This window comes from Mus caroli, unplaced genomic scaffold (assembly GCF_978045245.1).
Source record: "Mus caroli unplaced genomic scaffold, Mus_caroli_1 scaffold_10, whole genome shotgun sequence".
In the NCBI taxonomy this organism is placed as follows: Eukaryota; Metazoa; Chordata; class Mammalia; order Rodentia; family Muridae; genus Mus; species Mus caroli.
The window spans coordinates 17488182-17515167 of record NW_028227265.1 but is presented as its reverse complement, the minus strand read 5'-3'; the positions used below and the strand labels follow the sequence as shown (position 1 = coordinate 17515167).

At 46.5% G+C, this 26986-nt stretch overlaps 2 protein-coding genes across 6 annotated transcripts in view; one reads left to right on the top strand and one right to left on the bottom strand.

The window, feature by feature from the left end:
• Window positions 1-1189: 1189 nt before the first annotated feature.
• Window positions 1190-12568, top strand: Gabarapl2 (GABA type A receptor associated protein like 2). Its single transcript, XM_021170544.3, has 4 exons — window positions 1190-1359; window positions 1667-1722; window positions 3165-3337; window positions 12300-12568. The coding sequence occupies exons 1-4, from the start codon at window positions 1326-1328 to the stop codon at window positions 12388-12390; spliced, it is 354 nt and encodes a 117-aa protein (XP_021026203.1). The 5' UTR covers window positions 1190-1325; the 3' UTR covers window positions 12391-12568.
• Adat1 (adenosine deaminase tRNA specific 1) overlaps window positions 8063-26986 on the bottom strand; it is a 45012-nt gene continuing 26088 nt past the window's right edge. For 3 of the 5 annotated variants that reach the window (XM_085843561.1, XM_085843559.1, XM_085843560.1), the window contains exon 10: window positions 8063-8360. In XM_085843561.1, the coding sequence (XP_085699687.1) occupies window positions 8138-8360 (223 nt within the window). In that variant the 3' untranslated portion in view covers window positions 8063-8137. Of the gene's footprint in view, window positions 8361-25367; window positions 25653-26986 lie in introns of those variants that run through there. The other 2 variants (XM_085843558.1, XM_021170148.3) reach the window with 2 other exon arrangements.

Genomic DNA, 26986 nt, shown 5'->3' with positions numbered 1-26986 from the left:
ATGGATTTTTTCGTTTCCCAGAAGACAAACACCTCACTGCTCAGAGACACAGTCTTTAAAGTTTTTTAAGTTAAAATTTTTACTTAAGATTTTCATTATCTTGCCAGCATCTGGGTGTGTACGCGTATGGAGGCTTGCCACATTGAATGCCTTGAGGCCATAAGATAACCTTTGTAAATAGGTTCTCCTTCACTTGGGTCCTCAGGATTGAACTCAGTCTGGCAGGCTTGGCACCAAGCGTTTTTACCTGCTGAGACCTGAGTCTCTCCCCTCCTCACAGTGGAAAATAACAAATACTTTCAGAATGAAGCTATAGCCACAGCATCTATCAGGAATTTCAACTGTAGGGAATGAAGGATGACAAGGTTCAAACACTGGCTCTACAGATGCAGCAGATCATATAAGCACGTGGTCAGGTGGCGATTAACTGCATATTCATGTTCTGTGTTCACCAGTGTAAACAGATGGTGACCCAGAGCCGACTTCCTGGATGACTCTGCTACGACTTGGATAAGGGCGGAACCTCGAGGCTTGTGCCTAGGGCAGGTGACACCCACATCTCAGGGTGAGTGCCGAGCCACTCCCACTGCCGGCTCCTTCTCCTAGGGTGTCTTATGACCGCTCTCCCAGCAATCCTCCCTGCCTGACAGTCGCACTTCGCCTCTGACAGTTTCTGATAAAGAATCTCTGTGATCGAGGATATTCCATGCGTATGTGTGGTACTTGTTCATAAATGTTTATAAATGCTTAAAATATGTATACGTGAGTGGGAAGTGAGATTTGTTTAAATCAGATTTTAGGTGCGACAACTCCTATACTAGACCTCTAGGTGGTCACCAGTACTCGTTGCCACACAGCACTTGGAAGGGGTTATCCCTCCATGCTGAGCTCCCTCCTTGTCACCCAGCCAAAAATTAATATTCATTTCTCCTTAAGCCTCAGACTTCCCCAACCAGAGCCCTTTACAAGCGTTCCAAGCTATGAGCCATAACCTGACTGTCACGCACAATCCTGAAACTCCATTCCAGTAACTAATTCCTCAAGTCTCTACTGTCACTCACAGACTTCCCAGCCACCTACGTCAGTCTCCATTCCCTGGAGCGCTCCTAGGTCTCCGTTTAGGATCCGCCCCCTCACGTAATCGCAGCCTACTGATGCTCTTACCAGGCTCGCCGGAAGCCCCGCCCCGGGCGGTTGCTAGGCTCCGGCAGCCGGAAGTCCCGCCTGCCGAGTAGTCTTCGCTGCCGCCGCCGCCTCCGTTGTTGTTGTGGTCGCTTCGCCGAAGTCCGCGGCTCGAAGAGCCGGCTCCGTCGCTTCCCGTCGCCATGAAGTGGATGTTTAAGGAAGACCACTCGCTGGGTAAGAGCGGTCGGCCTGCGGGGCCCCAGATCGCGGCCCCTCCCCCACTCCCGCCGCCCTGCCAGGCCCGCTGGGTCGCCAAGGCCCCGGCAGCCTGGCGCCTCCCACGGACCTGTGTCGCCCTCCGCGGATCTCGCTGGGAGTTTCTGAGGGGATCTGCGGCAGGGGACTCCGGGGCTAGGACTCGGGGCGTACGCACACCGGCAGGTTGCGGGCGGCGAAGGGCGGCAGGAAGATGGGGTTCCGGCAGCGGGGGGCCCTGCTGTCTGGCCGGTGCGAATGTCAGTCTGGTTTCCTTCTTCCCCAGAACACAGATGCGTGGAATCCGCGAAGATCAGAGCGAAGTACCCCGACCGAGTTCCGGTGAGTGTGGACTCCCCGCCCCCTCACCCCGCTGTCACCCTTAGCGTCTAGGAGAGGTGTCCGGCGAGCGCGCTAGGCCAAGCAACAGTTGAGAACTTAAGGTCTCAAGGTGTAAGCCCGGAGACCGCGGACAGCCTGGGCTTCCGCCTGCCCAAGCTTGGGGCTTAAGGGGCTGGTGCTGTTCAGGGGCACCAGTGCTGAATCTCCCGATCTAGGGCAGCAAGCTGCTTGCAGCCTCTAGGCTCCCTCGCCAATTATGTAAGGAACCGTGTTCTAGGACAGGGCAACAGGTCACTGTCACTTTGGGGAATGATGGTGGAGGGAGACTGGCATTTGGGGTTGGATATGGTAGCATCGTTTCAGGGTAGTCATCTTTAACGTTGGACCTTTAACTTCTAGTTTCTCTTTACCCTGATTCTGCCATCCTTGTTTGACTAACAAATCTGAAATGCTATCGTTTTGCCTCTAATCAATAAGTATGTTGGTTTATTTCTGCTTTCTGCCCTAGTTGGGGCGATGGTTTCTGATATCGCTATTGATTTTTGAAGGACATAAAGTCTTATTATTGTAGTGCTTTGCTAAACAGTCCCTTTGAGAAGTAGGAGGATAAATGTTAACTGTTCAGAGAGAAGCAACAGGCCAAGTGAAAATGTCTCTTAGCCGTGCGTGGTGGCGCAGGCCTTTAATCCCAGCACTTGGGAGGCAGAGGCAGGCCGATTTCTGAGTTCGAGGCCAGCCTGGTCTACAAAGTAAGTTCCAGGACAGTCAGGGCTACACAGAAAATCCCTGTCTCAAAAAAACAAAAAAAAAAAAAAAGAAAAAGAAAATGTCAGCTCTTGGGTGGCTGCAGTTGTATAGCTTTGCCCTTAGTTCATCCATTTTTTTCCTCTATGCTCTAACAGTGTCTATCTATGGATCAAAAGACAACAGATGAAACCCTATCCAGATCAATCTTTCCATCTGCCTAGATAAAAATGTTAGAAAGCTACCCTTGCAGTGGGGTGGCACATGCCTTCAGTCTCAACATTCAGGTGGCAGAGGCAGGCTGATCTCAGAGTTTGGGGACAGCCTGGTCTACAGAGTTAAGTTCCAGGACATCTGGGACTACACAGAGAGACCCTGTCTCTGGAAGAAGATAGAAAGCTTTGTAGCTGTGTTTCTCTGACAAACGCGAGGGATATCAGTCAGCTCTGGACCTCCAGAGTGGGGCTTCTTGAGCTGTGGGCATATTTATTTACTCATCTGTGCCTTTTCCCACACTCTGCTCGTCAGACTGGAGCAATCCAGCCCTGTGGGTAAGTGCTGGAGCTCACTCTCCTTCCCCATCCCTCTCCCCTCCCCTCTCACAGTGCTGGGAACCAGGCACTAGCCTTTGTGTTTTCCAGGCAAATGTTGCTCTGCTGAGGAATGCCTGAGCTTCTGATCTGTCTTGACTTTCCCAGGTGATCGTGGAAAAAGTCTCCGGCTCTCAGATTGTTGACATTGACAAGAGGAAGTACTTGGTCCCGTCTGACATCACTGTGGCTCAGTTCATGTGGATCATCAGGAAAAGGATCCAGCTTCCCTCCGAGAAGGCCATCTTCCTGTTTGTGGACAAGACAGTCCCACAGTCCAGGTAAGAAGTGTTTGCTAGCTGGGCCTGTGGCTTAGAAATCCATTTGCCCCTTATAAAACTCAAACCTTGGGAGGTGTTCTTAGTACAACTTCTTCCTTTCCTTTTCCTTCCTTTCTTTCTTTCTTTCTTTCTTTCTTTCTTTCTTTCTTTCTTTCTTTTTTCTTTCTTTCTTTTCTTTCTTACTTTTTCTTTTTTTAATTAGATGTTTTCTTTATTTACATTTCAAATGCTATGCCGAAAGTTCCCTATACCCACCCCCCTCTGCCCTGCTCCCCTACCCATCCACTCATACTTCTTGGCACTGGTGTTCCCCTGTACTGAGGCATATAAAGTTTGCAAGACCAAGGGGCCTCTCTTTCCAATGATGGCCGACTAGGCCATCTTCTGGTACATATGCAGCTGGAGACACAAGCTCTTGGGGTACTGGTTAGTTCATATTGTTGTTCTACCTATAGGGTTGCAGACCCCCTTCAGCTCCTTGGGTGCTTTCTCTAGCTCCTCCATTGGGGGCCCTGTGTTCCATCCTATAGATGACTGTGAGCATCCACCTGTGTATTTGCCAGGCACTGGCATAGCCTCCCTGGAGACAGCTATATCAGGGTCCTTTCAGCAAAATCTTTCTGGCATATGCAATAGTGTCTGGGTTTGGTCACTGATTATGGGATGGATCCCTGGGTGGGGTAGTCTCTGGATAGTTCATCCTTTTGTCTTTGCTCCAAACTTTGTCTCTGTAACTCCTTCCATGGGTGTTTTGTTACCTATTCTAAGGAGGAATGAAGTATCCACACATTGGTCTTCCTTCTTGATTTTCTTGTGTTTTGCAAATTGTATCTTGGGTATTCTAAGTTTCTGGGCTAATATCCACTTATCACTGAGTGCTTATCAAGTGACTTTTGTGGACAGTTTCTTTTTGTAGCCCTTGAAGTTTTTAAACCAGGCTGACCTTGAACTCTTCCTGCTCCCTCCCTGGAATTGAAGGCTTGAGCTATCACACCCAACTCTTAATTTGCATATCAATAGTTTTAGAGGATGTCCAAGGGCATGTATGTTTGCATGCAGTTTTAAGAGTATCTGGTCTTATTTGGTGTATATGGGTGTGTGCTTGTATCTGTGTAATGGTCAGAGGACAACATCTGGAGTTGATTCTCTTCCACATTAGCACTCAGGTTGTAAGGCTTGCTGACTAGAGCTTTTACTTGAAGCCTTCTGGCATACATCTGGAGTCAGGGTCTCTCACTGAACCTTGAGCTTACTGATCTAAACACAGGTCCACTTGCTCACACAGCAAGTCATCTCCCCAGACCCAGATCTGGACTTTAACATGCACCCAGAAGTTGACTAAGATACCCTGTGTTGACCTAGCCTCCACACACGCATGTGCAAACCCCATGACCTCAACAAATTACTCAAATCCTTCACAACTTTCTTGGCCTTAAGCCATAGGTAGAACTGAGGCCTGCGGTGAGGGTCTCATCTATTTTTTTTTTTACAGATTTATTTATTTTATGTGTATGAGTACACTGTAGCTGTCTTCAGACACACCATAAGAGGGCATTAGATCTCATTACAGATGGTTGTGAGCCACCATGTGATTGCTGGGAATTGAACTCAGGACCTCTAGAAGAGCAATCGGTGTTCTTTACCGCTGAGCCATCTCTCCAGCCCCAGGTCTCATTGATTTATTAAAACTGGTCCCTTTTCTCTACCAGGGACCAGAATTTAGGCAGGGGCCATGTAGCTCACAGCCTGGTTTTAGCTCCCCTGGGAAAGGAAAATTGACTAGCTTGGCTGACACTTGGTTATTCCTTTCCCATTGACTGGGCATTTAAAACCCTGAGTCATATTTCAGCCTTCATGTGTCTCCTCAGTGGGAATTCCTTGTTACAACTTATTTTAATGACCTAAACCAGCTAGGGGGCTAGCCTAGTTTGTAGGAACATGGTTCACTGAAAACTACAAAAGATGCCAGATGTGGTGGCATACTGGCCCACATGCACACGCATACACACACACACACACACACACACACACACACACACAGTTCTTAGTTTGATTGGGAATTAAAGAATTCTTATATAGTGACCCTGGGCTATACAGTGACTCTGTCAAAGAAAAAAAAAGAAAGAAAAAGAAAAGAAAAAAAAAAGAAAGAAAGAAAAGAAAAGATAGAAAGAAAAGAAAAAGTTCCATAAGAGAGCTAAGTCAAATTTTACATCTTATTTCTAATGAAGGTGAAAGACTGGCTATTGTCTTGGTACTGTTTCTTTGTAAGTCTCTGTACTATTTCTGGTCTCTGGTAGAGAGGAAGTTCAGGAGAATAGCAGAAGCTTCAGTCAAGCCAATAAATACTTTTCCTGAGGGGATAGGAGGAAAGCCAGAGCCTGAAGACTCAGAGCCTGAGCCACTGGGTGCTACCTTTTTGTGCCACCTATAGCTCTGGAGGTCTTGTTATCCCTCAGCCTCTCTCACCCTTCATTCAGAGGCTCTTGGGCAGTGTTGATGGCTGTGCACTTTATTTACCAGGAGGAAGCTGGGGCACCTGCGGGATCCTCTGCTCCCCTTAAGGTAGAAGGCAGTAAATTCTTGATCGCTTCTAGACCTTGCATGGCACCTTGATCATTCTGTTTTCCTACCTCTGGAGAGGAAGTAGGACACTAGCAGCAGCGGCACTGGTTTAGTGTCCTTAGTGCCTGTCCTCTGGCACAGTGGTCAGCAGTGGGGATCCAGTTCAGGGCCTTGTCTTGCCAGGCAAGTGTTCTACTAAAGTCATGTACTCAGCTCTAGATGGAAATGGCTCAGGCTTCTGAAGAAATGAAGGTTTCTCTAATGGACCCATAATGTCTAGTGATGGAAATGGCTTATGTGTCTCCTCACCGTTCCCCTGTTGTCCCTGAAGTATAAATCGATTGGAAGTGAAGTGCAACAGAGGTCGCATTAGAGCCATTTTTTCACTTCAGGTTCTTTCTAGAAAAACACGACCATTTTTATTTCTTCTATTTGCCTTTCTAGTCTGCTGAGTCTACCCTAAAGCTGGTTACATTTGACTGAAGTGATCTAGGACCTAGTGATCAGAACCCCAGAAACCAAATTCTGGTTCTTCAGGACAGAGAACATGAAGGCCTTTAGTACTTACGGTCCCAGTTGCTGACTTCCTGCCCTTCAGGCTAATCTGTATTTCTTTGGGAGTTTTAAAAAACATTTGTTGCTGGGCTGTAGTGGTGCATGCAAGTGGGTCTCTGTAAGTCCCATACAGCCTAGTGAATTCCAGGATAGCCAGGCTACGTAGAAAGACCTTTTATTAGACAAAGAAAAAGTTTTAGAGCCAGGGCGGTGCTGACTGCATGCCTTTAATCCAAGCACTTTGGGGCACCATAGGCAGGTGCTCTGAGTTCAAGGCCAGCCTGGTGAATTTTAGGACAACTAAGTCTACACCGAGAAATCCTGTCTTAGAAAAACCAAACAAATCAAAACAAAATGTATTTGTTGGCCAGGTTTGGGGTAGCAGACACTTGTAGTTCCACTTCTTAGTAGGCTAAGGCAGGAGCATACTGCCTTGGAGAATATAGTGAGACCTCCACCAAAAATCAAATCCCAAACCCAAATTGTAGACTAATCAAAAGAGGCATGTGGCATTCCAGACCCTTGCAAATGTCAACATCCATCAGAGCCCAAAGGGAAGTACAGCAGGGTCTCTTGCCTAAAGCTGTGGTGACTCAGCTTCACCATCTCCTCAAAGTCTGGCAGTTTCCTTAGGGAAGCCTCCAACACTCATGCCCTGCTTGCATCCTGCACAGTGGCTGGGGAGATGAGCAGAGAAAGAAAAGGAATCTAGGCGTGCAGGAGCCCTGGTCCTTCCTGCCATGATTGACAGGCTGCAGAGGAGCAGTGGGGCTTGAGGTTGAATAGATAGAGTGCATTGGTTATGGGTAGGCCTGAACCCTGGGCTAAGCATGGAGTCTCGGCTTAGTATTTTAGTTTTAAATACAGTTGCTGTATACACACAGAGGCAAGCCTGAAGGGGTTGTCCTTTGTTTTTTGAGTTCCTGTTGTTGTTGTTGTTGTTTTTTTTTAAAGTGAGATCTCAAAAGAAAAAAAAAAAGCAAAAAAGCCAGGTGGTGGCGCATGCCTTTAATCCCAGCACTTGGGAGGCAGAGGCAGGTGGATTTCTGAGTTCCAGGACAGCCAGGGCAATACAAAGAAACCCTGTCTCAAAAAAAAAACCAAAAAAAAAAAAAGAAAAGAAACAAAAAAAAAAAAATGAGATCTCAGCTGCCTTTTCTTTCTCTCCTGTTTTTGAGACTCTACATACCTTTTAGTTGTCCTAGAACCCAACATAAAGGCCAGGCCGTGCCTCAACTGTCTGTTTCGTGTAGTATTGAAAGTTGAATTCTACCTGAGTGCTTATATCAAGAATCTGGCTGAGCACAGAAGAGGAACTATGCTTTTATGCAGGCAGAACTGAGATCGCCATTGGTCTACGAGTTTCCCAGTCATGGTAGTAGAGGGGAAACCCAGGTCTGCTCTTTGTTTAGAGAAGTTTAAAGTAGAGACAGGAAGCTGAGTGTTATGGTGCACGTATTTAGTCCCAGTACACTCAGGGAGGCAGAGCTCTGAGTTCAAGGCCAGCCTGGTCTACATAGTGGATTCCAGATGGCAGAGCTACATAGAGACTGTCTCAAAAATAAAACAACAAAAACTAAAAACAGGAGCGTTTTATTGAATATGCATCCCCAGCTTGTTGCCAGCTTGGCCTGGAGAGACCAGTGCTGCTGGAGGTGGCAGCTGGTTGGTTCTCGGTCTTCAAGTCTGGTAATATGTCTTAGGGACCATCTTTTGTTGAGAAGTGTGCTTAAACTTGACAGTTGTGATCCATTCTGGGTAAGCGCTTCTCTCAGAAATGGCTGTTGGTCTGGTGAGGTACCCGGCAGGTAAAGGTGCCTGCCTTCGAGCTTGGTGGCCTGAGTTTGATCTCTGGAACACACATTGTGGAAAGAGAGAACTGGATCCTACAGATTGTCCTGACCTGTACACACACATAAAAACAATTGTTTTAAAAGAAAAGAAAGGTGTGTTTTAGGAGTGGCAGATGTCAGAGAAACATCTGTCAAGCAGTCCTCAGCTCTGGGTATTTTGGTTTGGGTCCTGTTCACTTCACAACCAGTGCCTTTACTGTGGTGGTCAAAGATTACCTGCCTTACCCCACTGTCCTCCCTTGCTGAAAGACAGCAAAACACATGAGCTGCACAGCAGATGGCTGGCCAGGTGGTCATCACACCGCCAGCCTATTTATGACTCAGTGTCTCCATGGCCTGCCTTTGGTTGAGAGTTGAAGGCAATTCCACTGTGAGTGGTGCTCACATGAGCCCTAGGTCAGCTTTCCCCAGTTCACAGGACGATGGAGAAGCTAAAACTAATGCCATAGTGAGTCCCGCACCTGGTTCTTACTGAGACTTGGCGTTACTATCGGTAACCACTGGAGAAACGGTGTTGCCTGGATCTTTGTGACTTGAATGGAGGCACAGGGAGCAGATTTTCGGGGAATAACTGGGATTCTTTATACTTAGCACTTGAGACATCATCTCACCATAGATTAACCCCATGGTTTACATTTGCCATTGGCATTTTCCATTTCTTCTTCTTCTTTTTTTTAAAGAATTATTTATTGTATGTACATTTGTATACTGCAGCTGTCTTCAGACACACCAGAAGAAGGCATCAGATCCCATTACAGATGGTTGTGAGCCACCATGTGGTTGCTGGGATTTGAACTCAGGACCTCTGGAAGAGCAGTCAGTGCTCTTAGCTGCTGAGCCATTTCTCCAGCCCTGCATTTTCCATTTCTTAATTCATGAGAATCAAGAGTTAGAAGGTAGCAGTGCCCCCCCATCCTCAGCATTCTTTCTAGATGCTCAGCACGAGAGTGCATTGTACTGAAGGCTTTGGGTGTCTTCTACATACACGCCCCAGTACCTTAGGTAGGAAGCCTTGGAATTGTGGTTTGGCTTACTTGATCTAACTGTCCAGCGGGTCTGCGTAGCCTGCCTGGCAGGTATGTTAGAGCTGCCTCAGCTTTAGGACTCCTACCATTCTGATAGCCAGCTCAGTGCAAGTGCTCAGGTCTTGTCTCTGACAGGGAAGGCCATCTGCCCTGAGCTTTATAGAACATGTCCTAGGCTAACATATGCTGCCTCTGCTATAAACTATCTCCCACACAGGGTCAGTATTGCCTGTATCTGCTTCATTTGAGTGAACTTTTATTGATGGGACATTTGTTAGTCTGTATGAGGCGCACTGTTCCGAGGAAGATCCTTGCCAAAGGTACAAGGATCTGATGTTAGGTCATTGGGATTGGCCTACCTGGGTATTCACTGGGTGTTCACAGTGCAGGCTGGTGATAAATGTTTTCTAGCTAGGTGGTGGGGCACACCTTTAGTCCCAGCACTTGGGAGGCAGAGCCAGATGGAACCAAGTTCAAAGCCAGATCTGTTTAGAGTTCAATTTCCAGAATAGCCAGGCTACAGATGGGGTTGGGGGGGGGGGGGACACACACCTGAGTCCCACCACGAGATAGCTGATTTATTTCATGTCATTCATGGAGATGCTTACAAAGCGCTCTAGAGATCCCAAAGGCAGCTCAGGTTGCCGTGAAAATCAACACATGAGGGTTCTCATGAACCAGCTTCCTCTAGCCCAGGACTGGGCTTCCATGGGAATGGCAGGCAAACCTCATGTGGGCTTTAACAATTCTGGAAGCTCCTTAATCCTCAGCAAGTTAAACATGGGTGAACGTGCCAGGTGTGGTAATGCACATCCTTAATCTCAGCAGCAGGCAGAGACTGGGTCTCTGAGTTCAAGACCAGCCTGGGCTCCATGAGTTGTCATTTCAGCATGTAACCTCACTTGCTTTAAACCTCCGTTCAGATGCTACATTTCAGTTGCTGAATAAAGCTGGTGATTTCTGTTTTAGAAGTAGCCAGATAGGGTTTTCTTCCCTTAACTGTAGGAATTTTGATTAGACAATGCTGTTCAGACATGTTTGTCCTCTTTTTGTTTTTTAGATTTTAATTTATGTGCATGAGAATTACTCAAATGTATATATGTATACTTGTATGTCTGCTGTCCACAGAGGTTATAAAAGGATATCAGATTCCCTGGAACTGGAGTTACAGATGGTTGTGAACTGCCCTGTGAGTGCTGGGAACCTGGGTGTTCTGTAAGAGTGCTCTTAACTGCTGAGCCGTCTCCAGCAGTGAGTTAGTTCACAAATCCCACATAGAGACAACAGGCTTGCTTGCTTGCTTGCTTGCTTTCTTTCTTTCTTTCTTTCTTTCTTTCTTTCTTTCTTTCTTTCTTTCTTTCTTTCTTTCTTTCTTTCTTTCTTTCTTTTTTTTTTTTTTTTTAGGTTTTTCCAGACAGGGTTTCTCTGTGTAGCCCTGTCTGTCCTGGAACTCACTCTGTAGACCAGGCTGGCCTCGAACTCAGAGATCTGCCTGCCTCTGCCTCCCAAGTGCTGGGATTAAAGGCGTGGGCCACCACCGCCTGGCATGACAACAGATCCATATTTATCCCCCAAATTATTACTTACTAATCTACTCACACAGCCATTCGTGCTAAGCTTGTAAATGGGGTGGGAAGTGAAAAGGGAAAGCAAAAAGTCCCCCTTGATTAATGGGCCGTGTCCCTTGTTTACATACTAGTCTCAGTTACACACCAGCAACAATGGCCAGGGGTGAATTGAGACCCTGAATCCCTCTTTATTTATTTTCCCCATTGGTCCTTGGTATGCAATGTATTTAGTTGTTTTGGAGACAAGGTCTTATGCAGCAAGGCTGGCCTAGAATTTGATATGGAGCCACAGGTGACCTTGAATTTACAATCCTCCTGTCAGTGTTGGGATTATAGGTTTGAGCCACCATTCCTAGGCTTTTTTATGTAGTGTGGGATGGACTGGTGTCTGGTCTGAACCCATGTTGTAGCTATACTATTCAAGAACCCTATCAACTGAGCTATATCTCTGCTGTGTCCATATTTAAACAACTTGTGGCACAGCGACTTGGTCTTGGGTCAGAATCTTCCTGCTGGTCCTGGTTGACCTACCACTTGTGCTCATACTTCCTCAGCATGGTCACGTGGCCAGCGCTTGTCTGGTTGCAGTAGGTGTTACTACTCTCATTGAGACAACTCAGTTTTCTGGCAGAGAACTAGCTCAGCTCTTTCCGGCAGTCTGTTTCTCAGCTAAGGCAAGCTGGGTCTCCACCCACAGGCTTAGTTGAAGGAATCCTGTTTTTGGAGGCTCTTTGGAAGCTTGAGCAGTCTTATTACATTTTATTCTTTGGAAATAGTGGGGATCCAGCCTAGGCCTTCACCCCTGTTGGGCAAGCACTCTACCACTGAAGTACATCCTTGGCCTAGCTAGGGAAGGTTTCTTTGGGTCCCAGATACCGTGGGAGCTTTGCATTGTACATAAGGATCATAGTGTATAAGATCTCTGGGGACTCGAGATTATGGCCTGAGTGTGTTCATAACAAGGATCCACATGTATCTTTGAATCTGAGTTGTATATATTTAAATAAATACTAAGAACCTGACATGTTCCCTGTGACAGTGTGGGATGATCCTTTCCATCTCCCAGGTGTTGGCTTCCTTACAGGTTTCAACATGAGTGCGGGGATTCTAGGCATGTGCTGTGCCTGGATCCTAATTTGTTGTGCTCTCTGCCCTCTTTCTGTGGGCCCTGCCCTGCTAGGTTAATGTTGTCAGTGAGCCACTGCCACCCCTCAGCCCATCTTTAGTTTTCCATGCCTCTGTTTTCTTTCCTTAGAGCAGATTGCAGGTCACAGCAGGTACCGGAATTATTTTTACCTCCCAGCCACCAACCACAAAGTGTCTGATCCTTAGGCCTCATTTTTCCTCTTGATACCAGGACTCAATTCTCACTCTTGTTTTTTTTTTCTCTTTCAAGCCTAACTATGGGACAGCTTTACGAGAAGGAAAAAGATGAAGATGGATTCTTGTATGTGGCCTACAGCGGAGAGAACACTTTTGGCTTCTGAGGCCCTTGCTGGGCTAGGTGCGCCCTTCCTGCTTGTGTCTCTTGTAAATAACTGGCTGTTCTCAGTTACTCTGCCAGAGCCTCCACAGACCTACTAGTGCATTTGTAACTGGATTTATTTCTTAATATATTGGAAGGTTTTGTTTCCTTAGATTAGTAAATTATCATACAGAGTTTTATTTTCAGTGTTCTTTTTGTGCACTGTCCTCATGGCTATATGCTCCAGGGAACCTGTCCTCTGGGAATCATATTTAATGAAGATATTTCCGTAATGAAGGGCGGTAGGTGTGGTGGTAAAGGGAAAAGGAGGGGCTGATGCATAGTTCTGGATTATGTTGAAAGTGTTAGATGGCTAAGTATTAAAAGCACCCAGATTAAATCCTTAGCAATCAGAACACTTGCTTCACTAGATTTTGCCAACTGCAAATCATGTTGGACTGAGCTAATCTGTTCTTCTTTCTGAGACTATTAAGGTAAATAATTAACAATAAAGCCTCCTTATAAAGGCATCACGGTGTGACCATGTCCGTCATTCACCTCCACGAGTCAGGAGTGGCTCCTGCCTGTCAGGCTTGGAGGAGGGCTTGCAGGGGAGAGAGGCCTAGCCTAGGATGGGAAGTGCTGATATCAAAAAGGGATTGGTTTTTCAGTGGTCAATACAGTCACAGGTTCAGATTTCAGGACTGTGTAAAAAGGTGTATACTGCAAAGTCTTGCTTTTACCACTTTTTCTGATCTTTGCTGCTTATGGAAAATTGTATGGGTTTCTTTACAGTATTTGAGTAGCAAAATTTTAAGTATGAATATACTTTTAAAAAATTATTTATTGGTGTCTTGCCTGCACGTGTGTCTGTGGGTGCGGTCTGGATTTGGAGCTAGACAGTTGTGAACTGCTATGTGGGTGCTGGGAATTGAACCCAGGTCCTCTGGAAAAGCAGCCAGTGCTAGTAATTGAAGAGCTATCTTTCTAGCTCCATGTATACATACTTGTTTACATATGTAAGTAACATATGTGTGTATGTTAGTAAAATAGAGGGGGCTGAAGAGATGGCTCAGCAGTTAAGGGCAATGGGTCCTGAGCTTAATTCCCAGCAACCACATGGTGGCTCACAACTGTATATAATGTGATCTGATGCCCTTTCCCTGTGTGCAGGTGTATATGCAGATAGAGCATTCATACATATAAAAATAAATCTTTCTTTAACAAAATAAAACATGTACTTACACACTGGATTGTGTTTTGAGACAGGGTTTCACTGTATAGTTCAGGCTGGGCACTGGATCACTGTGGGCCATGACACCTGGCTTTCATTAAGTCCTTACTTACATTCTAGCCTGACATCCACAAGTCCTTTATATGTGCTGTGTTCTTTTGTTTGAGACAGGGTCTCTATGTAGTCCTAGCTGTCCTGGAGCTTGTAATGAATCAGGCTGGCCTTGAACTCAGAGATCCTCCTGCCTCTGCCTCCTGAGTGCTGGAATCAAAGGTAGGCACCACCATTCCTGGTACAAACCCTTGTTCTTTAAGGTTCTTGCCAGCCCCTTACATCTCTCATGACAATTTAGTAGAGAAAAGCTTGTTAGGACACAAAAACTACTTCAAGAAAGTGGATCTACACCTTCCACAGATGGACTGTGCTGGTGACTGGTGACTGTAGCCCTACATCAGTAATCAGGATAAGGAAACCAATAGAACCCAGTGAGGGATCTAAGTAAGGGCCTGTAGGGAAAATGAGAATCATAAACTTAATTTTTTAAAAGATTTATTTATTTATTAATGTATATGAGTACATTGTAGTTGTCTTCAGACACACCAGAAGAGGGCATCAGATCCCATTAGAAATCGTTTCGAGCCACCATGTGGTTGCTGGGAATTGAACTCAGGACCTCTGGAAGAGCAGCCAGAGTCCTTAACTACTGAGCCATCTCTCCAGCCCAAGAATCATGAACTTAAGAAATTTATTTTATTTGATGTGCATGCTGTTTTGCCTGCATGTATGTCTGTGCACCACTTGTATGCATGGTGCCCATGGTAGACAGAGAGGGCATCAGATTCCTTAGAGCTAACTGGAGTTACAAATGGTTGTGAGTTGTCATGTGCGTCCTCTAGAGACCATGCTCTTAGCTGCTAAGTTATCTCTCCAGCTCCTGCTCTTGTTTTTTTGATGTCTCACTTGTAGCCCCAGCTGGCCTGGGGCTGAAGGGATCACTTGCCTCTCTGCCTCTGAGTGTCACCAATACCTGCCAAGACCTTTAATTTCACTGTCACCAGGATATATTAGCAGGCTAACACAGCTCTCTGATGTCTCTCAACTGGAATTGGAAGAAACATTCTTATCACAAAGATCTTGTAGTGTTTTTTTTTTGTTTTTTTTTTTCCCCAACTTGACTCAAAAAAGAAAGAAAAAGAAAGATGTATGTTTGTCTTTGCTGGTAGTGTGAAGCTAGAAGCAAGTAGACCCTGGTCTCCGGTGACCAATGCGAAAGGGAAACTCAGGCCCTTGTTATGGGGCTTCTTGTTTGTGGTCACATGCACCTATTTTCAAAACAAAATCCCCAAACATTGATTGGATGTACCAAATGAAGACTCTGGAGTCAGATGCTGTGGTGAAAGCCACAGGCTCAGAGAGGCAGAGCACACCCGGCTGAGCTTCCTCCTCCTCCCACATCCCAGAAGATGAAAAGCTCCTCCACGCTGTCAGTCAGCTCCCAGACCCTCCTTTCTCTTGCCTGGGTTTTCTTACCTTCACTCCCGTCAACTGGCTGCTTCCTCTGCCTCTTTACTTTGTTTAGTTCTTACAGAAAGCTCTTGAGTTTAAGGGTGTGTCTTAGGGCTGAGCCACACCAGAACAAGAAACAGATTTTTACAGTTCACATTCTCAGGGGTTCACAATGTGACCAAATCCTGCAACGTGCAGCAACTTTCTGAGACTGGCCTAGGCTGTAAAAAGGCACTTTATTGTTTGAGTAGCATAGGTTGGTTGGTTCACTGGCTGTAAGCATTACATGATAAGTAAGATTAAACCTCCTTTCCTGTGTGTTGATTTCATTCTCAGACAAGTGATGCTTTACTTGCTCTGCACCTCCAGTGAGGGAAGAACACTTGTGTTTTGACAGTTTTTCTGTCCTGGTATCCCCTCTGTAGACCTGGCTGGTCTTCCCGGGAATATACCACTACTGCCCTTCTAGTACAAACCAAAGTTCCTTGGACTGGGTGTGGTGGCATATACCTTTAATTCTGGAAGCAGAGAGACAGATACCTGAGTTCAAGGCCAGCCAGGATCTGGAGCATTGAGAGTTATATAGAACAAGATCTTTTTTTTTTCCCCCGAGACAGGGTTTCTCTGTGTAGCCCTGGATATCCTGGAACTCACTTTGTAGACCAGGCTGGCCTGGAACTCAGAAATCCGCCTGCCTCTGCCTCCCGAGTGCTGGGATTAAAGTTGTGTGCTACCACGCCCAGAGTTATATAGAAGAACCATTGTGTGTGTGTGTGTGTGTGTGTGTGTGTGTGTGTGTGTGTGTGTGTTGTTCTTGGAAGGCTGAGGCAGGGGTATCATTGAGGCCAAGTTGGATCGACAGACCATTTCTCAAAAGTCCCTTGAAGGACTCTGGCCTTGGGCCACAAGCAGTCCTGCTTAGGATGGCAAGTCTCCTTCGGAAGAGAACAGCAGAAGGGAGAGGCAGCTTTCCTTTTCATCTATTTCTGTTCTAACCACAAACCCACAAATGTACCTGGGAAGAAACAGCACGACAAATCTCCAAAGGCAAGTGTCACCGAAGCTGACTAGATTTCTTTCTTTTTCTGTTTTTTTGTTTTGTTTTTCAAGACAGGGTTTCTCTGTATAGCCCTGGCTGTCCTGGAGCTCACATTGTAGACCAGGCTGGCCTCGAACTCAGAAATCTGCCTGCCTCTGCTTCCCAAGTGCTGGGATTAAAGGCATGCACCACCACTGCCCAGCTGATTTCTTAAAGGCAGTCTCATATCCCAGGTTGGTCTCTAGCTTACTAAGTAGCCAAGGACTACCCTGAATTCTGATCCTCCTGTCCCACCTGAGTGCTAGGGTTACAAGCATGTACCATCACATCTGGTGTGTGATTTGCAGGGAATGGAGCCCAGGGCTTGCACATTGGGCAAGCACTCTTCCAACTTACCTACATCCTTAACCCTGTTTTTTTTGGGGGGTGGTGGTTTCAAGACGGTTTCTCTGTAACCCTGGCTGTCCTGGAACTCACTCTATAGACCAGGCTGGCCTCGAACTCAGAAATCCGCCTGCCTCTGTGCCACCCCCCCCCCGCCCCACTCCCCCCCCCAGTGCTGGGATTAAAGGTGTGTATCACCATGCCCAGATGCCCAGAGTTTTTTTTTTTTCTATTGGATACCAGCTGATTGATAGACGTGACCATGTTTTTTTCCAAAACACCTGTAAGGTAAGAGTTTAGTTTTCAGACATTGTAGAGGTGACAGAACTGAGACACCAAATGAGATTTAGGAAGAATAACTGTTCAATCCTCTCCTGCTTGTTCCTATTACAATGTCCCCAAGAGGACTTGGCCCTGTTTAGACTACCTAACAGCCCCATCTGTGCAGTAGTGAGCTGTTTAACCATGTGAACAGGATTATACTGTGCAGGACGTGGGGCACAATCTGAGTAAGGGTCATCCCAGCCTGTCTGAGCGTACAGGGACGCTTGTCAGTGCCACGGTGGGAAGTATTGAAAGGGGCTCAGTGTACTTCAGCGGACCCAGGTTTGGTCACCAGTAGGTGGCTTATGGCGGCTCACAAACTTACCAGCATTTATATGCACACACATACATAATTAAAGGCAAAAATCAAACTCTAAAGAAGGGGTTGAAACAGCAGGAGAAAACATCAGCTGCAAAACCCACCGAGGTTCGGGTTGGAGAACGCACTACCCTACCAGATGATCCTAGTTTGGTTCCTAGCACCCACACAGGGCAGCTCACAACTGCTGTAACTAACCCAGGGGACCCAGGGCCCACTTTTGGCCTCTAACAAACCCTCTCCTCAATGTCCATGAAAAAATAAAATCTTTAGGGATAGGAGAGATAGCTCTGCAGGTAAGAGCATTGGCTGTTCTGGCTGAGGACCTGGGCTTGCTTCCATGTGGTGGCTCACAAATTATCTGTAATTCCTGTTTCAGAGGCTCCAAAATGTACATACAAGGTACACAGACATTTGTAAAATTTTGAAATTTAAAAAATCTAACCCTGTCTCAAAAACAAAACAACAAAAACAAACAAAAATCTAGGCTGTGCTTACAGCCTAGGGTTTATAATTCCAGCTACTTGGGGCAGAGGGTCAGAAGCTCAAAAAGTTTTTAAAAAGAAAGATGGAAGCCAGCCGTGGTGGCACAAGCCTTTAATCCCAGCACTCGGGAGGCAGAGGCAGGTGGATTTCTGAGTTCGAGGCCAGACTGGTCTACAGAGTTCCAGGACAGCAAGGGCTACAAAGAGAAACCCTGTCTCAAAAACCAAAACAAACCAAAACATTGACAGTAAACCTCCCAGCACTGAGGCTGGAGAAGTGTCATGAGTTGAGGCGAGCTTGATATACAGAGTTGTTTTTTAAAGAAGACAAATGCCCAATGGCAAAAAGGAAGATGGCCAATGAGACGCAGCTAGAAAAACAGCTCACCGTGCCTATGCCAAGAAGTCTGGGAAGCAGGCAGTCCTCACTTTATAGAATAAACGATAAACAAAAGTAAAGCCTAAGTAAGGAGCAAACCTTAACTGTATGCATAACTGCTTTTTTAAGATTTTGAATATCAAAAGAAGCTATGAAAATTGGAACCCAGTGGAACATGACTGCTGAACAGCAACTTGGTTATGTGTGTGGTGCTGGAAGCAAACCCTGGGCCTCAAACTTGCTTCACAGGCTGCCATGTGGCAATCACAGCCCTGTTACAGATTCTGATGTCCTATACCAGCTATAGCCAACTAGAGGACAGAATAGAAAAAAAAAAAGAAAGAAAAAAAAATGTCGGGGGCTGGGGAGATGGGTCAGTGGTTAAGAGCACTGACTGCTCTTCCAGAGGTCCTGAGTTCAAATCCCAGCAACCACATGGTGGCCCACAGCCATCTGTAATGGGTTCCGATGCCCTCTTCTGGTGTGTCTGAAGAGAGTGACAGTGTATACACATATAAAATAAATAAATCTTAAAGAAAAAAAAAGTTTAATTGCTGCCAGGAGCAAAACCTAGAAACATTTAGAAATAAATTCAACACAGACTCCCAAAACATTTGAGGAGAAAAATAAGCAAACAGTAGTGCAAGAAGGCACAAACGGATCTGGAGTAAAGGATGCCGCATAGGTGCGTCTGAGTGAAGATGCAGCCACATCAGACATGCGTCATTAATGCCACTTCAATAAAGGTCCCCCAGAAAGCCCAGAACAACAAGGAATAGCGGGAGAGACCAGGCCCAGTAGACACAGGACATCATCAGTAGTGGCAGTAATGAAGAACTGTAATCCAGCTCTCCAAGGCTGAGGCAGGGGAATGAATCTGAGGTCAGTCTGGTGGGCTCTTGAGAACAGAACAACCCAAAGCTGTGGTGAGATGCAGAGTAGAACACGAGAGACGCCCACCGTGTTGACAGAAGCTGCGTGTACATGGTACATGCCTGAAAATCTAGTCATCCATACAGTCTCCTCCATCACTGCTGCTACCTTGCCTCGCTTGGTAAATGTGTTACTCTGAATTTGTATATGTACATGCAGGTGTGTGTGTGTACTCATGTACATATTGCAGCCATGGGTCAGCCACCTCAGTTCCTTAGGAGCTATCCACCTCTTTTTTTGTTTGTTTTTGTTTGTTTGTTTGTTTGTTTTGTTTTTCCGAGACAGGGTTTCTCTGTATAGCCCTGGCTGTCCTGGAACTCACTTTGTAGACCAGGCTGGCCTTGAACTCAGAAATCCGCCTGCCTCTGCCTCCCGAGTGTTGGGATTAAAGGCGTACGCCACCAAGCCCTGCTTACCTCTTTTTTTTTGAGACAGGTGTTTCACTGGGACCTAGACTGGCCCTTTAGGCTTTGCCTACTGGCCAGTGAGCCCGGTGGCCCTCCTGTTTTCCTAGTTGCTGTGGTTACTGGCACGCACAGTCGCACCTAGTTTTATCATGTTTGGCTTTATGTGGGTTCTGGAGACTGAACTCAGGTCTTCCTGTTTGTGTGGTGAGTACCCTATGGGCTTGGGCCATAAACCCAACACTTACATGTTTCATTTCATTGGGTTAAATAAGGTCATTTTAGCCGGGCATGGTAGCGTACGCCTTTAATCTCAGCACTTGGGAGGCAGAGGTAGGTGAATTTCTGAGTTTGAGGCCAGCCTGGTCTACAGAGTGAGTTCCAGGACAGCCAGGGCTACACAGAGAAACCCTGTCTCAAAAAACTAAAAAAAAAAAAAAAAAAAAAAAAAAAAGGTCATTTTATTATGCAAGTATGTAAAGTAGTTTGAGTGTACCCCCTTGTCCTCTCTTGCCCCCTACCATAGTCTCTTTGTTCTCCCACTTTTGCTTCTACACATATGTGTGTGATTTTGTGCATCTATACTACCCAGGCCCCACAAATGAGAGAAAAGCCTGAACTAATTTTTTATTATTATTCCCAGTTGTACCCACCATCCTGCACAAGGTCTAAGTTTTTGTTGTTGTTGTTGTTTTTTTTTTTAAAGATTTATTTATTATATGTAAGTACACTGTAGCTGTCTTCAGACACTCCAGAAGAGGGCGCCAGATCTTGTTACGGATGGTTGTGAGCCACCATGTGGTTGCTGGGATTTGAACTCTGGACCTTCGGAAGAGCAGTCGGGTGCTCTTACCCACTGAGCCATCTCACCAGCCCCCTTTTGTTGTTTTTTAATGGCTGAAAATAATGGACACTGAGGTTGGTTTATCACTCTGCTCTTGTGGCCACTACTGTACTAAACACTGATCTGCAAGTACCTCTGACACACTAACCTGTACTAAACACTGATGAGCAAGTACCTCTGACACACCAACCTGTACTAAACACTGATGAGCAAGTACCTCTGACACACCGACCTGTACTAAACACTGATCTGCAAGTACCTCTGACACACCGACCTGTACTAAACACTGATGAGCAAGTACCTCTGACACACCAACCTGTACTAAACACTGATGAGCAAGTACCTCTGACACACCAACCTGTACTAAACACTGATGAGCAAGTACCTCTGACACACCGACCTGTACTAAACACTGATCTGCAAGTACCTCTGACACACCAACCTGTACTAAACACTGATGAGCAAGTACCTCTGACACACCAACCTGTACTAAACACTGATGAGCAAGTACCTCTGACACACCAACCTGTACTAAACACTGATGAGCAAGTACCTCTGAGACGCTGACCTGGAGTCTTCCTCAGTGAACTTGTCAGTTCCCTCAAGCCACCACTGTCTGCACCTCACCAGTTATCTTCCAATTACTGCTCTATGCCCCCTGCTACCGCCATAAAATCATGGCCTCCTGGCTGTCGTCTCTGTCCTGTATCTTCGGTATAGAGGACAAGGAGCTCCCGAGGAGTAATGTCTATCCCATGACCTCTCCCCAAGTCTCCAGAGCGCTGAGCTGGCAGGCTAAAGCCATTGTCCCTTGCAGGATGACTCAGATGCACAGTCAGCATCCTCCCAAACTCCCCTGGGCTCTGTCATGTTCTGTCCGCATCTCTACCCTTATATGATGCCCTCTACCTCACATGCTTCCCCTCAGAACTGCTCCCATATGTGCCACTTGCTAGTCCCTGAGCCTTCCGGGAAGGCAGGTACCCTAGAACACACAACCCAAGGTTACTGTGTCCTCCCCTCCGCTGGGCACTGGCTTCCATCACAGTCGCCTCCCACTGGGCTGTGCTCCCTGCGAAGTCAACGGTCATCTAGAGCTAAGGAGCATCATGGGGAGAGAGTGCATCTTCCCAGACCCTCATTCTCCCAAACCTCAGATGCAGAGCTCTACCCACATCCCTCTCCTTTCCCTCATCCCTGCCTTCTGAGGATTTCTTTTGAGCAGCATTTGGAGGCAGCCAATAGAAATGCTCCTCTTGGGGGAGGAGGTTTGAGGGTGGGGCTGGGAGAATGGAGGGGCCTGTGATCTGTCCTTAAAGTGAATAATCAATGAAAAAAAAATTCTCCTATTCTAAAAAATTTCTACACTGGACCGGGTCATGGAAAAGTTTAAAAAGTGCAGCCATTTCTCCTTCTCAAGGAGAAAGAAACTGACAAAACAAAATCCTTGTGGGTGGCTGGGTGACAAAGCCACAGAGTTAAGTAGGAGGATACATGTAGGTCTGTCATCAGCGGCTTCAGTACTTCTCGCTGGGTCCTAGAGTGAAGCAGATGTGGGCAGAGCAGTGCCCACCAGCATACAGGCACCTGCCTCCACCACCAGGTTTGTCCAGTAGGCTTCCACTGAGGGTAAGCTTTTAGGTTTGATGAGGAAAGCTCTGTAAGTCTAGACAGCAGGTTCGACACAGTTGCTTCTAAGCTGAAGGGCAGACCCAGACTGAAAGCTCCCAAGCACAAATCACCGTTGGTGCAGGAGACAGCTCTCCTCTCAAACCTGTGCTGTATATGACCGCATTTCACCCTCACAGCCCCGATGCCAATGCGCGAGGATTCTGACACTGAGAATGATCCATTACCTTCCTAGGATCCTAAACCAGTACATCCTAGGGCCACATTGGACTCTAACCCAGTGCCAGACTCACTGGGGTTCTGCTAGGTCAGATGGGGAGGAGGCCTGCCCTTGTATATATTCCACAGGAATGTGCATATGCTTCTTAGATCTAGCATGGAGTCAGCCGGGACAGAATGGGTCTGCTTTGGGCATGAAGTACACTCCAGTTTAACGTGAGTTTTGGTTTTTTGAAAATTGGGTTTGTGAGCCTTGCACCAATTTTATACTCCATTGTTTTAGAATTCTGAAGTATTTCAAGCAAAAAACTAAACTCCTGTGGCTGGCTATCTACCTACCTACCTACCTAATTTTTTGAGACAGTGTTTCTCTGTGTAGCCCTGGCTGTCCTGGAACTTGCTCTGTAGACCAGGCTGGCCTTTAAATCAGAGATCTGCCTGTTCCTGCCTCCTAAGTGCTGGTGTTAAAGGTGTGAGCCACCACCCCCAGCTATGGCCCTTATTGTAATCTGGGTAGTTGTTATTTAAACTATGGTAACAACAGATTGATCCCTCATATGTCTGGAAGCCCAGAAGAACAGATTAAATATGTGGGTTAGTTAATATGTGGGTTAATTAACAGATTAATTAGTGAGACACAATCCCTGTTTCTCGATGGCCATCTTCTAACTACGTTATAATTGGTGGGGATCTTTCTGAGGTATTTATTGATTTTATTGAGGCACAGTCTTGTATGACCCAGGCTGCCCTTGGACAGGGAAGGTGCCATTATGCCATCACACCAATCCCATTCCTGAGGGCTCTGCCTGATCACCCTCAAAGATTCTGTCATGTGCTACCACTGTCATATGGGGAGTTAGGATCACGACCTAAGAACTGCAGAAGGAGACAGACATCAAGGCAGAGCTGGGCTTTCAAGTAGAGTTTAGAAGGTAATATGAATGTTCCCAACAGAGCTCTTTTCTCTCCCTCCCTCCTCTGCCTGGCCAGTCTCCCAATACAGGAGTTACTGATAAACTTCTATAGAAAGACATTTCTGACAGCACTGAGTTAGCTGAACAACATTATTACTGCAGGAAAATACCAGTGGGAAGGGCATTTCTCACAAGAGGCAAAAATAAAACCCAAACCAGGAAGGTGCTGAACCTATGTATAGGAGGAATGAATATAAATATCTGGAAGGAGCAGGGTCCTAAGACTTAAAGAAACACACAGGGTCCTAAGACTTCTCAACGAACCCAACTCGAGGCAGACGGCAGGCACCCCAGGCTAAGCATTCATCTGCTGTCTGGAGACTCGGGAGTCCGTCCGTCCTGGTACATTTCCTCAGCAGTTCCCCACAGGCTCACTGTCAAGGCCTGCTGCTGAACGGAAGACAGAGCTGGGAAAGGGCTCTGTGATCACGCTAGTGGCCAGGTTGGTTTCACTGCTGAGTGGCCCACCGTGCCTCCCTTCGAGATGCCTCTGGGTTCAAAGCGCATCTCATTCTCCTGGCTGCCTGGACAGATGCCCACCACTGTTTCCATTGTGAGCTCTTTCCTTGGGAATGCGGCCAGTTTCAAGGGATGTGTACTTGAGACCAATGTCTGGCAGTTTGGGTTCCTGGGAGTGACTTTCCGCCTCTGCCTCCACACACACACCTCCCACCCCCCACCCCCCGCCCCCCAGGCTCTGCCACACTTGGACACCGGAAAACAGTGCCAAACAGACTTGATTTGAAAGGTTGGTTCCTAACCCTTGCTGACTCATCCGGGTAAGGGCAAAACAGCAAATCCACACCAGAGTCCCCACGTTGCTAGATTAACACAAAAGTCCCCTCCCCTCCCCCCATCACTAGTATAACTGAGGCCATAGGCAGGTCAGAGGGTCACGGCATCAGTGTCTTCCGTTCAACATCAGGCCTTTACACTGAGGAAAATTCCCCAGTGCTTTACTTAGGCAATTAAGAGGTTTCTTCTGCCTCTGTTTTTGAGCCAGGGTATTTATTACTCCTTAGCTCTGGCTGGACTGAACTCCGTAGACCACGCTGGCCTTGAACTCAGAGGTATGCCTGCCTCTGCCTCCCAAGTGTGAATCTAAGGTACGTACTGCCACACCCCACCCAATTAAGAGTTGCTAAAAAGTAGAGCTGGGGAAAGCTCTGAGCAGAGTGCTTGCTTAGCATGCAGAAAGATGCTGACTTTGATTCACAGCACACAATTTTTTAAAAAAATGAGAAAGCCTACCCTACACTTGAAAGCACTTGCACATCCTAATTGCTGGTACTTGCTTTTGTAGAAAAGAATGGAGGTCACAAGTCCATTCCCTGCATACAGCTGGTTGTTGGTGGCAGATGATGTTGGTACTATCATGCCATTTGCATCCATGGCTGTACTCAAGTTTACTCTGATCCCAAGTAATAAGGACATTTTTCTAACACATTCTAAATTGAGGTATAATTACATTAAAAAAAAAAAAAAAGGAGCACAGCAAACTGTAGACCTTCATAAACTTCCACAAGATCTGCATTCCTCTATCAATACCCTAAATAAAACCCTGGCTGTTGGCCAGGCATGGTAGCACCCATCTGTAACAGCAGTTTGGGGAAACTAGGATGGGAACATCACAGAGATAGAGGCCAGCCGGGGCCTCCGCCCAAAACATCACCAAACAAACAAACAAACGTGTGGTTTTGTTTTTTTCTAGGCAGGAGATTGAAAGTAAAGTGCTGCCTCCCACCACTGTCCCCAGTCTAAAGAAATAAATCCTGACTTCAGAGGGTGCTTACTCCAGCTCCGAAGCGTCTCTGACTCATTTCTCTCTGTCCTTTGGGCTACAGGACCACCTGAAAATCATTTGGGATCTGCTTGGATGGTTTACAGGGAAACAGGCTGGTTCAGTTACAGACACAGCTAGTTTTAGTTTCGGTTTTTTGGTTTTGCTTTTGTTTCTCAAGATAGAAAGTAGCCCTGAATGTCCTGGAACTAGCTCTGTGGACCAGGCTGGCCTTCAACTTTTATCAGCTGGAATTGAAGGCACGCACCAACACTGCTTTTTTTTTTTGTAAATGTTTTTAAAAAGATTTGTGTGTAAAGAAGTCAAGGCAACTATGATTCTGCAAAATGAGGCACACAATGAACTATTCTGCTCCGAAAACACTTTCTCTCCATGACCTCGGCCTCCCTGGCTGAGCTCAGCAGTCAGGATGGTGTGGCTGTACATACGGAGCCTGCCTGGCTCCTTCTCTATCTAGCCACTCCCTTTGGTTAACCAGCTCAGTTCCTTTGGGAAGGTTTGCTTGGGCTCCTGAGCACACACACACACAAAACACAAGTTCTGGTTTTATTGGTGGCAGGACGGCTGTTGTTTAGAAACTCTGGCTTAGGAACCTTGTTCTTAGGCCAAAAATGTCAAGGTCTGGGTGGAGGCAGCTTTCCAGCAGCCACAGACACAAGCGGGTCAGACAGGGGGCCTGCACCTCGCCAGCGAGGCACTGGCCGCCAGTGCAGCCCCGTCTTCTCCACAGCAACTTCATTTCCTCAGTGAGCTCATGCCTGGCACTGGGGAATCCATAAAACATGGCATTTGACGTGGCATCGCTCCATCCTGAAGGAAGAGTGCGTACACAGGTGTTGTACAGACACGATTAAATCAAATTAGGTTCTAAAAATTCTGAGTAAAAGAAAACTCTCTCTCACACACACGCACACACAGAGTCATAACATTAGACCCTATTTAGGCACACAGGTAAATGTACTCTTTCCTCCAGAGCCAAATTTGGCTTTTTTTTTTAGTTGAAGACACAATTTTGTGGAATTACGTATGGGTAGAGTTGCTATTCCAATTCCTGTGCAGCTTCATTTCTGAGGGGCTTCTAGTTTTTCTACAGTTTAAAATATAAAATCCTTCACATTAATTAAAAAAGACCCCTGGGTGGGGTAGAGCTGGTGGTTGGGCTAGAGCATTTGCCTACCATATGGAAGGCCCTTCCTAGTTTTTCTGATGAGATGGGGCAAAGGGTCCTGCTGGCCGTCCTGTTCCTGGTGGTGGTCCATGGGCACCAGTGGAGTGGATGGATGGGGAGTGGGGATACGCATGAATGTCCTCATATTCTTTGATTTTACCAAAGAAACCAGGTTTGCTGCAGCCAGGGCCCAGAGAGGACACAGGAGGGACACAAGTCAAATGATAATCAGAGCCACCTTGGCTCTAGAGGTCTTCATGGGTTTGGCCCAAGGCTCAGACTGGATAATGCTGCCTGACTGAGGATAGACAGGATACGTGGGATAACTTATGGAGAGGGCTGCTTTCGGGCTTGGGATTTTAGGAAGATAAGGAGTTCCAGGGCAGCCTAGGTTTCAGAAGACACAGTCTGAGACCAAGCAAGCAAGCAAGCAAGCAAGCACGTGCCAGGATTACAGAGATGTGATGTTAAGGCATACATACAATTCTAAACTTTTCTTTTTTGGGGGGGTTGTTTATGAGACAGGGTTTCTCTGTCTCTGACAGACAGCTCTGGCTGACATGGAACTCCAAGTGCTGGGATTAAAGGCGTGCACTCCAACCCCCCAGTGTAAACTTGGGTTTTAAGAGCATAAAACTAGGATGCAGGCTGTTGGATGTTTAAATACCACCTTTAGCCCTTGAGACAATAAGTGAAGCTCAAGGTGAAGTTGCCTTTAGTGGTTAGCCTTCAGTGTTTTCTACCCAGATGCCAGTGTCTAAGGGTGTGAGTAAACTTGACAGATTATAACTTCAGGAGTAAAAATATATTACTCTTTGAGAACCTTTCTTCCTACTGGGTTTGGGTTGCCTTGTCTAGTCTTACTGCAACTTGATATGCCATGGTTGGTTGATATCCATTGGAGGCCTGCCCTTTTCTGAAGAGAAATGGAGGAGTGGATGGGGTTGGGGGAAGGTGAGGTTGGGGAGGAAGGACT

Excerpts from the sequence above, each read along its gene's own strand:
- Gabarapl2 (XM_021170544.3), top strand. The coding sequence starts at position 1,326 with ATGAAGTGGATGTTTAAGGAAGACCACTCGCTGG. Across the intron at positions 1,723-3,164 it reads AGTACCCCGACCGAGTTCCG|GTGATCGTGGAAAAAGTCTC; the intron begins GTGAGTGTGGAC and ends TGACTTTCCCAG. Across the intron at positions 3,338-12,299 it reads AAGACAGTCCCACAGTCCAG|CCTAACTATGGGACAGCTTT; the intron begins GTAAGAAGTGTT and ends TTCTCTTTCAAG.